General features: G+C 40.3%; 1 protein-coding gene across 1 annotated transcript in view; it reads right to left on the bottom strand.

The window, feature by feature from the left end:
* Window positions 1-17,648, bottom strand: part of LOC106613327 (rho guanine nucleotide exchange factor TIAM1) — a 150,444-nt gene that overhangs the window by 83,149 nt on the left and 49,647 nt on the right. The window contains exons 7-8 of the mRNA XM_045724874.1: window positions 2,671-2,843; window positions 2,249-2,473 (exon numbers count right to left, since the gene is read on the bottom strand). Coding sequence (XP_045580830.1) covers window positions 2,249-2,473; window positions 2,671-2,843 — 398 coding nt within the window. The remainder of the gene's footprint in view (window positions 1-2,248; window positions 2,474-2,670; window positions 2,844-17,648) is intronic.

Genomic DNA, 17,648 nt, shown 5'->3' with positions numbered 1-17,648 from the left:
GCCAGGGTGGAGGGGGAAGAGCCAGCCAGGGTGGAGGGGGAAGAGCCAGCCAGGGTGGAGGGGGGAAGAGCCAGCCAGGGTGGAGGGGCCAGCCAGGGTGGAGGGGGAAGAGCCAGCCAGGGTGGAGGGGGAAGAGCCAGTCAGGGTGGAGAGGGGAAGAGCCAGTCAGGGTGGAGAGGGGAAGAGCCAGTCAGGGTGGAGGGGGAAGAGCCAGCCAGGGTGGAGAGGGGAAGAGCCAGTCAGGGTGGAGAGGGGAAGAGCCAGTCAGGGTGGAGAGGGGAAGAGCCAGCCAGGGTGGAGAGGGGAAGAGCCAGCCAGGGTGGAGAGGGGAAGAGCCAGTCAGGGTGGAGAGGGGAAGAGCCAGCCAGGGTGGAGAGGGGAAGAGCCAGCCAGGGTGGAGGGGGGGAAGAGCCAGCCAGGGTGGAGGGGGGAAGAGCCAGCCAGGGTGGAGGGGGAAGAGCTAGCCAGGGTGGAGGGGGGAAGAGCCAGCCAGGGTGGAGGGGGGAAGAGCCAGCCAGGGTGGAGGGGGGAAGAGCCAGCCAGGGTGGAGGGGCCAGCCAGGGAGGAGGGGGGAAGAGCCAGCCAGGGTGGAGGGGGGGAAGAGCCAGCCAGGGTGGAGGGGCCAGCCAGGGAGGAGGGGGGAGGGGCCAGCCAGGGTGGAGGGGCCAGCCAGGGTGGAGGGGCCAGCCAGGGTGGAGGGGGGAGGGGCCAGCCAGGGTGGAGGGGCCAGCCAGGGTGGAGGGGCCAGCCAGGGTGGAGGGGGGAGGGGCCAGCCAGGGGGGAGGAGCCAACTAGCCCAGAGAAGAGGGGACAATACAGGACCTCTGGCTGATATGGGCTGGTACAGTATGAGGGGTTAAGTCCCAAATGGCACCCTATTCCCTATGGGCCTACATAGGGAATAACATGCCATTTGAGACGCAGACTGGGAGAGACAGGTTTTTCAGAGGAGCAAGGCCTGCTGCTATTCAGCACAACACAATGTGTAACCAGACACTGCCAAAGCTTCCTGCGCCAACCAGGCAGACAGTCAGTCAAGCAGGCATCCAAACAGGCACCCAACCAGCCAGTCACAGCCAGGCAACCAGTCAGCCAAACAGTCATCCAGCCAACCAGGTAGCCAAGCAGGCAGACAGCCATCCAACCAACCAGCCAGGCACCCAACAGCCAGGCACCCAACCAGCCAACAGCCACCCATCCAGCCAACAGCCACCCATCCAGCCAACAGCACCCATCCAAGGCACCCATCCAGCCAACAGCCAGGCACCCATCCAGCCAACAGCCAAGCACCCATCCAGCCAGTCAGCAACCCGTGAGCCAGCCAAACAGGCAGCCAGCCAACCAGGCAGCCAACCAGGCAGACAACCAGTGAGCCAGCCAACCAGGCAGCCAACCAGAGACTACCTCACAGACAAACTACAAAGGAACATTTGATCTGCCTTCCATTAACAGACCCATTAAGGACGATATGAACTTTGGGATTCATTAAGAGAATAGTAGGTCAGGGTCTAACAGTGCCAAGTGCTCCATGGCCCCACAACAAACAGCAACCTGAATAACAACAGATATCTAGTATCATCATGACTCTAGGCCCTGTTTGTAGGAGGCCCTGTTTGTAGGAGGCCCTGTTTGTAGAGGCCCTGTTTGTAGGAGGCCCTGTTTGTAGGAGGCCCTGTTTGTAGGAGGCCCTGTTTGAAGGAGGCCCTGTTTGTAGGAGGCCCTGTTTGTAGGAGGCCCTGTTTGTAGGAGGCCCTGTTTGAAGGAGGCCCTGTTTGTAGGAGGCCTTGTTTGTAGGAGGCCCTGTTTGTAGAGGCCCTGTTTGTAGAGGCCCTGTTTGTAGGAGGCCCTGTTTGTAGAGGCCCTGTTTGTAGAGGCCCTGTTTGTAGGAGGCCCTGTTTGTAGGAGGCCCTGTTTGTAGTAGGCCCCTAATTACATGATCAATACTGTTCTGTCTCTTCTTGGCATCAGTGACGAGCTTTATCATCTACTCTCCTCTCTCCCATCTTCTTGTCCCTCCTTCAATCCCCTCCTCCCTCCTCCCTCTCACACACCTGGTTCAGTTATGGTCTTCCTCTTCTTGGCGTCGGTAACTGAGCTCACACTCTGCATGTCTCCCATCTTCTTCATCCCTCTGTCTCTCTCTCTCTCTCACCTGGTTCAGTATGTCCTCTTCTTGGCGTCGGTAACTGAGCTCACACTCTGCATGTCTCCCATCTTCTTCATCCCTCTGTCTCTCTCTCTCTCTCACCTGGTCCAGTATGGTCTTCCTCTTCTTGGCGTCGGTCACAGCACTGAGCTGCATGTCTCCCATCTTCTTCATCTTCTCGTCCATGTCTATCTTCTGCTCCAGCTTCTTAATCTCCGCCCTCAACAGACGCACCGTGTCCTCCCGGTGATGCTGCCTGGCAACCGCCGCCGCGCACGCCGAGTGGATGGCCGTGATCCAGTTCTCCAGCTCCGTCTGGCTGCAGGTCTACAGGGGTCAGAGGTTAGAGGTCAGAGGTTACGCAGACCTTTACTCCACACTACAGCATGCTCGGAAAACAGCCAAGTAATACAACAATAACCAAGCAGGTTAGAACACTGTACATCTAACACACACACACACACACACACACACATACACACACACACACACACACACACACACACACGTGGAGCTCCTCCTACCTGGAAGAGAAATGCGTCCCCTAGAGAGTTGCTGAGGCAGAAGACAAAGTCCTTCTTGGGGTGTTCAGGTACGGACTGTACGATACTGTTCTCAGCCCACGCCGCATGTTTAGGAACACTGTTGTGGTCGATCCCCGACCGTCCGTCCGTCTTGTAGAAGAAGAGAGTGCATCCTGGGAGAAAACAGGAACAAGGTGGTTACTCACAACCATCAATCAATCAAATCAAATGTATGCGCATAGCCATTTTTCCTATAAAGTGCAAAATGCAGTCACACACAATAAAGTATCAATGAAAAAGGTTTAATGTGATGTATATTTCTAGACAGTAATAGCTTTCTTCCTTCAAATATCTTACAGGGGGAAATTTCCCTGCAGAGAACACGACAAATCAAATAAATTACAGCTTGACTTGTTGTATCAATTTAATTCTGCTCTCTAGTGGCCAGCGGTAAGAAGTGCCGGTCTGTATTCTCCAAGAGGGAGCACGCACAATCAGAATGCCAATGTGGCCCCTAGAATGCTGAGGTGGCCCCTAGAATGCTGAGGTGACCCCTAGAATGCTGAGGTGACCCCTAGTATTCTGATGTGGCCCCTAAATTGCTATTGTGACCCCTAAATTGCTGAGGTGACCCCTAGAATGCTGAGGTGACCCCTAGAATGCTGAAGTGACCCCTAGAATGCTGAGGTGACCCCTAGAATGCTGAGGTGACCCCTAGAATGCTGAGGTGACCCGTTAGAATGCTGATGTGGCCCCTAAATTGCTGATGTGGCCCCTAGAATGCTGATGTGGCCCAGTCAAGTGGTATTAAAGGCCTACTACTCTGTGATATTTAGGTTATGTCTCAAATGGCACCATATTCCTATCTAGTGCAATACTTTTGGCTAGGGCCCTGGTCCAAAGTAGTGCATTATATAGAGAATAGGGTGTGTCATTTGGGATGCAGACAGTCAGTCAAGTGGTGTTACAGACAACACGTATCATCAGGACACCTACACAGGCGTGAATAAATCACATAGGGTTTTATTGAGTACAGTGTTGTGAATACCTCTTCAGGGGAACTGTAAATAAATCACATAGGGTTTTATTGAGTACAGTGTTGTGAATACCTCTTCAGGGGAACTGTAAATAAATCACATAGGGTTTTATTGAGTACAGTGTTGTAAATACCTCTTCAGGGGAACTGTAAATAATTCACATAGGGTTTTATTGAGTACAGTGTTGTAAATACCTCTTCAGGGGAACTGTAAATAAATCACATAGGGTTTTATTGAGTACAGTGTTGTAAATACCTCTTCAGGGGAACTGCAAATAAATCACATAGGGTTTTATTGAGTACAGTGCTGTAAATACCTCTTCGGGGAACTGTAAATAAATCACATAGGGTTTTATTGAGTACAGTGTTGTAAATACCTCTTCGGGGGAACTGTAAATAAATCACATAGGGTTTTATTGAGTACAGTGCTGTAAATACCTCTTCGGGGGAACTGTAACACCACAGCAAATATAAGCAGTGTGTCGCCGATATATCGTCTAAAGCCATTTACATGTTTTAAATGTAAAGGCTACGGCTAGATGCAAGGCAAAGCGTCGCAGCAGCAGTTATAGTAGTAGTCTGAAGGCATCAGTGTGTATAGTAATAGTGTATATACATGTAAAGAGTAAGGCTATATGTAAGGAGTGAGTATTGATATAAAAAGCTATCGCTGTATGGAGGCCAGGCCTCACCTTTCAGACAGACCTGTAGCTCCTCCATACAGTATTAGTAGTAATAGTATGAATATAAAGAGTATGGCTAGATGGAGGCCTACCTTTGAAGCACACCCAGTATGTCGTAGTAGTAGTAGTAGTAGTAGTAGTAGTAGTAGTAGTAGTAGTAGTAGTAGCAGTAGTAGTATGCCTAGTGTGTTTATAAGGGGTACAGGAGGCCTCACCTGGCAGACCCAGAAGGACACGGTGCTAGTAGTAGTAGTAGTAACATTTGTAGCAGTAGTAGTAGTAACATTTGTAGCAGTAGTAGTAGTAGTAGTAGTAGCAGTAGTAGTAGTAGTAGTAGTAGTAGTAACATTTGTAGTAGTAGCAGTACTAGTAGTAGTAGTAACATTTGTAGCAGTAGTAACATGTGTAGTAGTAGTAACATTTGTAGCAGTAGCAGTACTAGTAGCAGTAGTAAGATTTGTAGCAGTAGTAGTAACATTTGTAGCAGTAGCAGTAGTAGCAACATGTGCAGCAACATTTGTTGCAGTAGTAGTAGCAACATTTGTAGCAGTAGTAGTAACATTTGTAGCAGTAGTAGTAGTAGTAGCAGCAGCAACATTTGTAACAGTAGTAGTAGTAGCAATATTTGTAGCAGTGGTAGTAGTAGCAGCAACATTTGTAGCAGTAGCAGTAGCAGTAGTAGTAGTAGTAACATTTGTAGCAGTAGTAGTAGCAGCAGTAGCAGTAGTAACATTTGTAGCAGTAGTAGCAACATTTGTAGCAGTACTAGTAGTAACATTTGTAGCAGTAGTAGTAGCAGTAGTAGTAGTAACATTTGCAGCAGTAGCGGTAGTAGTATTAGTAGTAGTAACATGTGTAGCAGTAGTAGTAGTAACATTTGTAGCAGTAGCAGTAGTAGTAGTGGTAGTTACATTTGTAGCAGCAGTAGTAGTGGTAGTTACATTTGTAGCAGCAGTAGTAGTGGTAGTAGTAGTAGTAGTAGTAACAGTAGTAGTAGAAGTAGTAACATTTGTAGCAGTAGCAGAAGTAGTAGTAGTAGTAGTAGTAACATATGAAGCAGTAGCAGTAGTAACATTTGTAGTAGCAGTAGTAGTAGTAGCAGCAGTAGTAGTAATATTTGTAGCAGTAGTAGTAACATTTGTAGCAGTAGTAGTAGCAGCAGTAACATTTCTAGCAGTAGTGGTAGTAGTAGCAACATTTGTAGCAGTAGTAGTGGTAGTAGTAGCAACATTTGTAGCAGTATTAGTAGTAGTAGCAGTAGTAGAAATAACATTTAACAGTAGTAGTAGCAGTAGCAATAGTAACATTGGTAGCAATAGTAACATTGGTAGCAATAGTAACATTGGTAGCAGTAGTAACATTTGTAGCAGTAGCATTTGTAGCAGTAGTAGTAGTAGTAACATCTGTAGAAGTAGTAGTAGTAGTAACATGTGTAGCAGTAGCAGTAGTAACATTTGTAGTAGTAGTAGTAACATTTGTAGCAGTAGTAGTAGCAGTAGTAGTAACATCTGTAGAAGTAGTAGTACTTGTAACATTTGTAGCAGTAGTAGTAGCAGTAGTAGTAACATCTGTAGAACTAGTAGTAGTAGTAGTAGTAACATGTGTAGCAGTAGTAGTAGCAGTAGTAGTAACATCTGTAGAAGTAGTCGTAGTAGTAACATGTGTAGCAGTAGTAGTAACATTTGTAGCAGTAGTAGTAGTAACATGTGTAGCAGTAGTAGTAACATTTGTAGCAGTAGTAGTAACATTTGTAGCAGTAGCAGTAGTAGTATTAACATTTGTAGCATTAGTAGTAGTAGCTGTAGTAACATTTGTAGCAGTAGTAGTAACATTTGTAGCAGTAGTAGTACTAGTAGTAGTAGTAACATTTGTAGCAGTAGTAGTAGCAGCAGTAGCAGTAGTAACATTTGTAACAGTAGTAGTAACATTTGTAGCAGTAGTAGTTGCAGTAGTAGTAGTAGTAGTAACATTTGCTGCAGTAGCAGTAGTAGTATTAGTAGTAGTAACATGTGTAGCAGTAGTAGTAGTAGCAGTAACATTTGTAGCAGTAGCAGTAGTAGTAGTGGTAGTTACATTTGTAGCAGCAGTAGTAGTAGTAGTAGTAATAGTAACAGTAGAAGTAGTAACATTTGTAGCAGTAGCAGAAGTAGTAGTAACAGATGTAGCAGTAGTAACATTTGTAGTAGTAGTAGTAGTAGTAGTAGTAGTAATATTTGTAGCAGTAGTAACATTTCTAGCAGTAGTGGTGGTAGTAGTAGCAACATTTGTAGCAGCAGTAGTGGGAGTAGTAGCAACATTTGAAGCAGTAGTAGTGGGAGTAGTAGCAACATTTGAAGCAGTAGTAGTAATAGTAGTAGCAGTAGTAGAAGTAACATTTAACAGTAGTAGTAGCAGTAGCAATAGTAATATTGGTAGCAGTAGCAACATTTGTAGCAGTAGCATTTGTAGCAGTAGTAGTAGCAGTAGTAGTAACATCTGTAGAAGTAGTAGTAGTAGTAACATGTGTAGCAGTAGCAGTAGTAACATTTGTAGCAGTAGTAGTAGCAGTAGTAGTAACATCTGTAGGAGTAGTAGTAGTAGTAGTAACATTTGTAGCAGTAGTAGTAGTAGTAACATCTGTAGTAGTAGTAGTAGTAGCAGTAGCAGTAGTAACATTTGTAGCAGTAGCAGTAGCAGTAGTAACATTTGTAGCAGTAGCAGTAGTAACATTTGTAGCAGTAGTAGTAACATTTGTAGCAGTAGTAGTAGTAGTAGCAGTAGTAACATTTGTAGCAGTAGCAGTAGCAGTAGTAACATTTGTAGCAGTAGCAGTAGTAACATTTGTAGCAGTAGTAGTAGTAGTAGCAGTAGTAACATTTGTAGCAGTAGTAGTAGTAGTAGCAGTAGTAACATTTGTAGCAGTAGCAGTAGTAACATTTGTAGCAGTAGTAACATTTGTAGCAGTAGCAGTAGTAACATTTGTAGCAGTAGTAGTAGTAGTAGTAGTAGCAGTAGTAACATTTGTAGCAGTAGCAGTAGTAACATTTGTAGCAGTAGTAACATTTGTAGCAGTAGCAGTAGTAACATTTGTAGCAGCAGTAGTAGTAGCAGTAGCAGTAGTAACATTTGTAGCAGTAGCAGTTGTAACGGGGGGGGGTCGTATAAAGGGGACCAAGGCGCAGCGTGTAGAGTGCTCATATTTACTTTAATATACTTTAATATACTTTTTTATCAAAAACAACAAAACGGCCGACAACAGTTCCATCAGGTGACAGACACTAAACAGAAAACAACTACCCACAAAACCCAGGAAGAAAAACCCCTACTTAAATATGATCTCTAATCAGAGGCAACGAGGATCAGCTGCCTCCAATTAGAGATCAACCCAAACAATCCCAACATGGAAATAGAAAAACTAGAACTTAAACTTAGAAATAGAAAACATAGAACAACCCAAAAACACCCCCTGTCACGCCCTGACCTACTCTACTATAGAAAATGACATCTTAATAGGGTCAAGACATGACAATCAGACATATCTAGACTGGCTGTCCAGCAGAGAGACAGGTCTTTACAAATGGTCCCACCACACTATCAATAAAAACACTTCAGTGCCAGCAGTAGTAACATTTGTAGCAGTAGCAGTAGCAGTAGTAGTAGTAACATTTGTAGCAGTAGCAGTAGTAGTAGCAGTAACATTTGTAGCAGTAGCAGTAGTAGCAACATGTGCAGCAACATTTGTTGCAGTAGTAGTAGCAACATTTGTAGCAGTAGTAGTAACATTTGTAGCAGTAGTAGTAGTAGTAGCAGCAGCAACATTTGTAACAGTAGTAGTAGTAGCAATATTTGTAGCAGTGGTAGTAGTAGCAGCAACATTTGTAGCAGTAGCAGTAGCAGTAGTAGTAGTAGTAACATTTGTAGCAGTAGTAGTAGCAGCAGTAGCAGTAGTAACATTTGTAGCAGTAGTAGTAACATTTGTAGCAGTAGTAGTAACATTTGTAGCAGTAGTAGTAGCAGTAGTAGTAGTAACATTTGCAGCAGTAGCGGTAGTAGTATTAGTAGTAGTAACATGTGTAGCAGTAGTAGTAGTAACATTTGTAGCAGTAGCAGTAGTAGTAGTGGTAGTTACATTTGTAGCAGCAGTAGTAGTGGTAGTTACATTTGTAGCAGCAGTAGTAGTGATAGTAGTAGTAGTAGTAGTAACAGTAGTAGTAGAAGTAGTAACATTTGTAGCAGTAGCAGAAGTAGTAGTAGTAGTAGTAGTAACATATGAAGCAGTAGCAGTAGTAACATTTGTAGTAGCAGTAGTAGTAGTAGTAGTAGCAGCAGTAGTAGTAATATTTGTAGCAGTAGTAGTAACATTTGTAGCAGTAGTAGTAGCAGCAGTAACATTTCTAGCAGTAGTGGTAGTAGTAGCAACATTTGTAGCAGTAGTAGTGGTAGTAGTAGCAACATTTGTAGCAGTAGTAGTAGTAGTAGCAGTAGTAGAAATAACATTTAACAGTAGTAGTAGCAGTAGCAATAGTAACATTGGTAGCAATAGTAACATTGGTAGCAGTAGTAACATTTGTAGCAGTAGCATTTGTAGCAGTAGTAGTAGTAGTAACATCTGTAGAAGTAGTAGTAGTAGTAACATGTGTAGCAGTAGCAGTAGTAACATTTGTAGTAGTAGTAGTAACATTTGTAGCAGTAGTAGTAGCAGTAGTAGTAACATCTGTAGAAGTAGTAGTACTTGTAACATTTGTAGCAGTAGTAGTAGCAGTAGTAGTAACATCTGTAGAACTAGTAGTAGTAGTAGTAGTAACATGTGTAGCAGTAGTAGTAGCAGTAGTAGTAACATCTGTAGAAGTAGTCGTAGTAGTAACATGTGTAGCAGTAGTATTAGTAGTAGTAACATTTGTAGCAGTAGTAGTAGTAACATGTGTAGCAGTAGTAGTAACATTTGTAGCAGTAGTAGTAACATTTGTAGCAGTAGCAGTAGTAGTATTAACATTTGTAGCATTAGTAGTAGTAGCTGTAGTAACATTTGTAGCAGTAGTAGTAACATTTGTAGCAGTAGTAGTACTAGTAGTAGTAGTAACATTTGTAGCAGTAGTAGTAGCAGCAGTAGCAGTAGTAACATTTGTAACAGTAGTAGTAACATTTGTAGCAGTAGTAGTTGCAGTAGTAGTAGTAGTAACATTTGCTGCAGTAGCAGTAGTAGTATTAGTAGTAGTAACATGTGTAGCAGTAGTAGTAGTAGCAGTAACATTTGTAGCAGTAGCAGTAGTAGTAGTGGTAGTTACATTTGTAGCAGCAGTAGTAGTAGTAGTAGTAATAGTAACAGTAGAAGTAGTAACATTTGTAGCAGTAGCAGAAGTAGTAGTAACAGATGTAGCAGTAGTAACATTTGTAGTAGTAGTAGTAGTAGTAGTAGTAGTAATATTTGTAGCAGTAGTAACATTTCTAGCAGTAGTGGTGGTAGTAGTAGCAACATTTGTAGCAGCAGTAGTGGTAGTAGTAGCAACATTTGTAGCAGTAGTAGTGGGAGTAGTAGCAACATTTGAAGCAGTAGTAGTAATAGTAGTAGCAGTAGTAGAAGTAACATTTAACAGTAGTAGTAGCAGTAGCAATAGTAATATTGGTAGCAGTAGCAACATTTGTAGCAGTAGTAGTAGCAGTAGTAGTAACATCTGTAGAAGTAGTAGTAGTAGTAACATGTGTAGCAGTAGCAGTAGTAACATTTGTAGCAGTAGTAGTAGCAGTAGTAGTAACATCTGTAGAAGTAGTAGTAGTAGTAGTAACATTTGTAGCAGTAGTAGTAGTAGTAACATCTGTAGTAGTAGTAGTAACATGTGTAGCAGTAGTAGTAGCAGTAGAAGTAACATCTGTAGAAGTAGTAGTTGTAGTAGCATGTGTAGCAGTAGCAGTAGTAGTAGTAGTAGTAGTAACATGTGTAGCAGTAGTAGTAACATTTGTAGCAGTAGCAATAGTAGTATTAACATTTGTAGCAGTAGTAGTAGTAGCAGTAGTAACATTTGTAGCAGTAGTAGTAACATTTGTACCAGTAGTAGTACTAGTAGTAGTAATAACATTTGTAGCAGTAACATTTGTATCAGTAGTAGTAGTAGTCGTAGTAACATTAGTAGTAGTAGTAGTATTAGTAACAGTTGTAGCAGTTGTAGTAGTAACATTTGTAGTAGTACTAGTAGTAGTAACATTTGTAGTAGTACTAGTAGTAGTAACATTTGTAGCAGTAGTAGTAGTAACAGTTGTAGTAGTAGTAGTAGTAGTAGTAGTAGTAGTAGTAGTAACATTTGTAGCAGTAGTAGTAGTACTAGTAACATTTGTAGTAGTAGTAGTAACATTTGTAGCGGTAGTAGTAGCAGCAGTAGTAACATTTGTAGCAGTAGTAGTAGTACTAGTAACATTTGTAGTAGTAGTAGTAACATTTGTAGCGGTAGTACTAGCAGCAGTAGTAACATGTGTAGCAGTAGTAGTAATAGTAACATTTGTAGCAGTAGTAACATTTGTAGCAATAGTAGTAGTAACATGTCCAGCAGTAGTAGTAGTAGTAGTAACATTTGTAGCAGTAGTAGTGGTAGTTACATTTGTAGCAGTAGTAGTAGTAGTAGTAGTAGTATTAGTAACAGTAGAAGTAGTAACATTTGTAGCAGTAGCAGAAGTAGTAGTAGTAGTAGTAACATATGTAGCAGTATCAGTAGTAGTAGTAACATTTGTAGTAGCAGTAGTAGTAGTAGTAGTAGTAGTAGTAGTAGTAGTAGTAGTAGTAGTAGCAGCAGTAGTAGTAATATTTGTAGCAGTAGTAGTAACATTTGTAGCAGTAGTAATAGCAGCAGTAACATTTCTAGCATTAGTGGTAGTAGTAGCAACATTTGTAGCAGTAGTAGTGGTAGTAGTAGCAACATTTGTAGCAGTAGTAGCAGTAGTAGTAGAAGTAACATTTAACAGTAGTAGTAGCAGTAGCAATAGTAACATTGGTAGCAGTAGTAACATTTGTAGCAGTAGTAGTAGCAGTAGTAGTAACATCTGTAGAAGTAGTAGTAGTAGTAACATGTGTAGCAGTAGCAGTAGTAACATTTGTAGCAGTAGTAGTAGCAGTAGTAGTAACATCTGTAGAAGTAGTAGTAGTAGTAACATCTGTAGAAGTAGTAGTAGTAGTAACATGTGTAGCAGTAGCAACATTTGTAGCAGTAGTAGTAGCAGTAGTAGTAACATCTGTAGAAGTAGTAGTAGTAGTAACATTTGTAGCAGTAGTAGTAACATCTGTAGTAGTAGTAGTAGTAGCATGTGTAGCAGTAGCAGTAGTAGTAGTAGTAACATGTGTAGCAGTAGTAGTAGTAACATGTGTAGCAGTAGTAGTAGTAACATGTGGCAGTAGTAGTAGTAACATGTGTAGCAGTAGCAATAGTAGTATTAACATTTGTAGCAGTAGTAGTAGTAACATTTGTAGCAGTAGTAGTAACATTTGTAGCAGTAGTAGTACTAGTAGTAGTAATAACATTTGTAGCAGTAACATTTGTAGCAGTAGTAGTAGTAGTAACATCTGTAGTAGTAGTAGTAACATGTGTAGCAGTAGTAGTAGCAGTAGAAGTAACATCTGTAGAAGTAGTAGTTGTAGTAGCATGTGTAGCAGTAGCAGTAGTAGTAGTAGTAGTAACATGTGTAGCAGTAGTAGTAACATTTGTAGCAGTAGCAATAGTAGTATTAACATTTGTAGCAGTAGTAGTAGTAGCAGTAGTAACATTTGTAGCAGTAGTAGTAACATTTGTACCAGTAGTAGTACTAGTAGTAGTAATAACATTTGTAGCAGTAACATTTGTATCAGTAGTAGTAGTAGTCGTAGTAACATTAGTAGTAGTAGTAGTATTAGTAACAGTTGTAGCAGTTGTAGTAGTAACATTTGTAGTAGTACTAGTAGTAGTAACATTTGTAGTAGTACTAGTAGTAGTAACATTTGTAGCAGTAGTAGTAGTAACAGTTGTAGTAGTAGTAGTAGTAGTAGTAGTAGTAGTAGTAGTAGTAGTAGTAACATTTGTAGCAGTAGTAGTAGTACTAGTAACATTTGTAGTAGTAGTAGTAACATTTGTAGCGGTAGTAGTAGCAGCAGTAGTAACATTTGTAGCAGTAGTAGTAGTACTAGTAACATTTGTAGTAGTAGTAGTAACATTTGTAGCGGTAGTAGTAGCAGCAGTAGTAACATGTGTAGCAGTAGTAGTAATAGTAACATTTGTAGCAGTAGTAACATTTGTAGCAATAGTAGTAGTAACATGTGCAGCAGTAGTAGTAACATTTGTAGCAGTAGTAGTGGTAGTTACATTTGTAGCAGTAGTAGTAGTAGTAGTAGTAGTATTAGTAACAGTAGAAGTAGTAACATTTGTAGCAGTAGCAGAAGTAGTAGTAGTAGTAGTAACATATGTAGCAGTAGCAGTAGTAACATTTGTAGTAGCAGTAGTAGTAGTAGTAGTAGTAGTAGTAGTAGTAGTAGTAGCAGCAGTAGTAGTAATATTTGTAGCAGTAGTAGTAACATTTGTAGCAGTAGTAATAGCAGCAGTAACATTTCTAGCATTAGTGGTAGTAGTAGCAACATTTGTAGCAGTAGTAGTGGTAGTAGTAGCAACATTTGTAGCAGTAGTAGCAGTAGTAGTAGAAGTAACATTTAACAGTAGTAGTAGCAGTAGTAATAGTAACATTGGTAGCAGTAGTAACATTTGTAGCAGCAGTAGTAGCAGTAGTAGTAACATCTGTAGAAGTAGTAGTAGTAGTAACATGTGTAGCAGTAGCAGTAGTAACATTTGTAGCAGTAGTAGTAGCAGTAGTAGTAACATCTGTAGAAGTAGTAGTAGTAGTAACATCTGTAGAAGTAGTAGTAGTAGTAACATGTGTAGCAGTAGCAACATTTGTAGCAGTAGTAGTAGCAGTAGTAGTAACATCTGTAGAAGTAGTAGTAGTAGTAACATTTGTAGCAGTAGTAGTAACATCTGTAGTAGTAGTAGTAGTAGCATGTGTAGCAGTAGCAGTAGTAGTAGTAGTAACATGTGTAGCAGTAGTAGTAGTAACATGTGTAGCAGTAGTAGTAGTAACATGTGTAGCAGTAGTAGTAGTAACATGTGTAGCAGTAGCAATAGTAGTATTAACATTTGTAGCAGTAGTAGTAGTAACATTTGTAGCAGTAGTAGTAACATTTGTAGCAGTAGTAGTACTAGTAGTAGTAATAACATTTGTAGCAGTAACATTTGTAGCAGTAGTAGTAGTAGTAACATTTGTAGTAGTAGTAGTAGTAGTAGTAGTAACAGTTGTAGCAGTTGTAGTAGTAACATTTGTAGTAGTACTAGTAGTAGTAACATTAGTAGTAGTAGTAGTAGTAACAGTAGCAGTAGAAGTAGTTGTAACAGTAGTAGTAGAAGTAGTAGTAGTAACATTTGTAGCAGTAGCATAAGTAGTAGTAGTAACATCAGTAGCAGTAGTAACATTTGTAGCAGTAGCAGTAGTAGTAGTTGTAGTAGTAGTAGTAGTAACATTTGTAGCAGTAGTAGTAGTACTAGTAGTAGTAGTAGTACGAGGGTGCAACAAGTGCTGACTTGTTGCACCCTCGACAACTACTATGATTATTAATATTTGACCATGCTGGTCATTTATGAACATTTGAACATCTTGGCCATGTTCTGTTATAATCTCCACCCGGCACAGCCAGAAGAGGACTGGCCACCCCTCATAGCCTGGTTCCTCTCTAGGTTTCTTCCTAGGTTTTGGCCTTTCTAGGGAGTTTTTCCCAGCCACCGTGCTTCTACACCTGCATTGCTTGCTGTTTGGGGTTTTAGGCTGGGTTTCTGTACAGCACTTTGAGATATCAGCTGATGTAAGAAGGGCTATATAAATACATTTGATTTGATTTGAAATTTGATTAGTAACATTTTTAGCAGTAGTAGTAGTAACACTTGTCAAGGTAGTAGTAGTAGTAGTAGTAGTAGTAGTAGTAGTAGTAGTAGTAGTAACAGTTGTAGCAGTAGTAGTAGTAACATTTGTAGGAGTAGTAGTAGTAGTAGTAGTAACATTTGTAGTAGTAGTAGTAGTAGTAGTAGTAGTAGTAGTAGTAACAGTTGTAGCAGTAGTATCAGTAGTAGTAGTAACATATGTAGTAGTAGTAGTAGTAGTAGTAGTAGTAGTAGTAGTAGTAACAGTTGTAGCAGTAGTAGTAGTAACATTTGTAGCAGTAGTAACATTTGTAGCAGTAGTAGTAACATTTGTCAAGGTAGTAGTAGTAGTAGTAGTAGTAGTAGTAGTAGTAGTAACAGTTGTAGCAGTAGTAGTAGTAACATTTGTAGGAGTAGTAGTAGTAGTAGTAGTAACATTTGTAGTAGTAGTAGTAGTAGTAGTAGTAGTAGTAACAGTTGTAGCAGTAGTATCAGTAGTAGTAGTAACATATGTAGTAGTAGTAGTAGTAGTAGTAGTAGTAGTAGTAGTAACAGTTGTAGCAGTAGTAGTAGTAACATTTGTAGCAGTAGTAACATTTGTAGCAGTAGTAGTAACATTTGTAGCAGCAGTAGTAGTAACATTTGTAGCAGTAGTAGTAGTAGTAAAATTTGAAGCAGTAGTATTAATAACATTTGTAGCAGTAGTATCAGTAGTAGTAGTAACATATGTAGTAGTAGTAGTAGTAGTAGTAGTAACATATGTAGTAGTAGTAGTAGTAACATGTGTAGCAGTAGTAACATGTGTAGCAGTAGTAGTAGTAGTAGTAGTAACATTTGTAGTAGTAGTAGTAGTAGTAACATTTGTAGTAGTAGTAGTAGTAGTAACATTTGTAGCAGTAGAAGTATTAGTAGTAACATTTGTAGCAGTAGTAGTAACATTTGTAGCAGTAGTTACTAGTAGCAGTAGTAGTAGTAACATTTGTAGCAGTAGTAGTAGTAACATTTGTAGCAGTAGTAGTAGTAGCATGTGTAGCAGTAGCAGTAGTAGTAGTAGTAACATGTGTAGCAGTAGTAGTAGTAACATTTGTAGCAGTAGTAGTAGTAACATTTGTAGCAGTAGTAGTAGTAGCATGTGTAGCAGTAGCAGTAGTAGTAGTAGTAACATGTGTAGCAGTAGTAGTAGTAACATGTGTAGCAGTAGTAGTAGTAGTAACATGTGTAGCAGTAGTAGTAGCAGTAGTAGTAACATCTGTAGAAGTAGTAGTAGTAGTAACATCTGTAGAAGTAGTAGTAGTAGTAACATGTGTAGCAGTAGCAACATTTGTAGCAGTAGTAGTAGCAGTAGTAGTAACATCTGTAGAAGTAGTAGTAGTAGTAACATTTGTAGCAGTAGTAGTAACATCTGTAGTAGTAGTAGTAGTAGCATGTGTAGCAGTAGCAGTAGTAGTAGTAGTAACATGTGTAGCAGTAGTAGTAGTAACATGTGTAGCAGTAGTAGTAGTAACATGTGTAGCAGTAGTAGTAGTAACATGTGTAGCAGTAGCAATAGTAGTATTAACATTTGTAGCAGTAGTAGTAGTAACATTTGTAGCAGTAGTAGTAACATTTGTAGCAGTAGTAGTACTAGTAGTAGTAATAACATTTGTAGCAGTAACATTTGTAGCAGTAACATTTGTAGCAGTAGTAGTAGTAGTAACATTTGTAGTAGTAGTAGTAGTAGTAGTAGTAGTAGTAACAGTTGTAGCAGTTGTAGTAGTAACATTTGTAGTAGTACTAGTAGTAGTAACATTAGTAGTAGTAGTAGTAGTAACAGTAGCAGTAGAAGTAGTTGTAACAGTAGTAGTAGAAGTAGTAGTAGTAACATTTGTAGCAGTAGCATAAGTAGTAGTAGTAACATCAGTAGCAGTAGTAACATTTGTAGCAGTAGCAGTAGTAGTAGTTGTAGTAGTAGTAGTAGTAACATTTGTAGCAGTAGTAGTAGTAGTAGTAGTAGTACGAGGGTGCAACAAGTGCTGACTTGTTGCACCCTCGACAACTACTATGATTATTAATATTTGACCATGCTGGTCATTTATGAACATTTGAACATCTTGGCCATGTTCTGTTATAATCTCCACCCGGCACAGCCAGAAGAGGACTGGCCACCCCTCATAGCCTGGTTCCTCTCTAGGTTTCTTCCTAGGTTTTGGCCTTTCTAGGGAGTTTTTCCTAGCCACCGTGCTTCTACACCTGCATTGCTTGCTGTTTGGGGTTTTAGGCTGGGTTTCTGTACAGCACTTTGAGATATCAGCTGATGTAAGAAGGGCTATATAAATACATTTGATTTGATTTGAAATTTGATTAGTAACATTTTTAGCAGTAGTAGTAGTAACACTTGTCAAGGTAGTAGTAGTAGTAGTAGTAGTAGTAGTAGTAACAGTTGTAGCAGTAGTAGTAGTAACATTTGTAGGAGTAGTAGTAGTAGTAGTAGTAACATTTGTAGTAGTAGTAGTAGTAGTAGTAGTAGTAGTAACAGTTGTAGCAGTAGTATCAGTAGTAGTAGTAACATATGTAGTAGTAGTAGTAGTAGTAGTAGTAGTAGTAGTAGTAGTAGTAACAGTTGTAGCAGTAGTAGTAGTAACATTTGTAGCAGTAGTAACATTTGTAGCAGTAGTAGTAACATTTGTAGCAGCAGTAGTAGTAACATTTGTAGCAGTAGTAGTAGTAGTAAAATTTGAAGCAGTAGTATTAATAACATTTGTAGCAGTAGTATCAGTAGTAGTAGTAACATATGTAGTAGTAGTAGTAGTAGTAGTAGTAACATATGTAGTAGTAGTAACATTTGTAGTAGTAGTAGTAGTAGTAGTAGTAACGTTTGTAGCAGTAGCAGTTGTAGTAGTAGCATTTGTAACAGTGGTAGTAGTAACATTTGTAACAGTAGTAACATTTGTAGCAGTAGTAGTAGTAACATGTGTAGCAGTAGTAACATGTGTAGCAGTAGTAGTAGTAGTAGTAACATTTGTAGTAGTAGTAGTAGTAGTAACATTTGTAGTAGTAGTAGTAGTAACATTTGTAGCAGTAGAAGTATTAGTAGTAACATTTGTAGCAGTAGTAGTAACATTTGTAGCAGTAGTTACTAGTAGCAGTAGTAGTAGTAACATTTGTAGCAGTAGTAGTAGTAACATTTGTAGCAGTAGTAGTAGTAACATCACTCATCACTCAATGCCTAGGTTTACCTCCACTGTATTCACATCCTACCATGCCTTTGTCTGTACATTATACCATGAAGCTATTTTATCGCCCCCAGAAACCTGCTCCTTTTACTCTCTATTCCGGACGTCATAGACGACCAATTCGCATAGCTTTTAGCCGTACCCTTACCCTCCT

Source organism: Salmo salar, chromosome ssa09 (genome assembly GCF_905237065.1).
Source record: "Salmo salar chromosome ssa09, Ssal_v3.1, whole genome shotgun sequence".
NCBI lineage: Eukaryota > Metazoa > Chordata > Actinopteri > Salmoniformes > Salmonidae > Salmo > Salmo salar.
The sequence above is the reverse complement of the archived record's forward strand: the minus strand, read 5'-3'. Positions and strand labels throughout refer to the sequence as shown.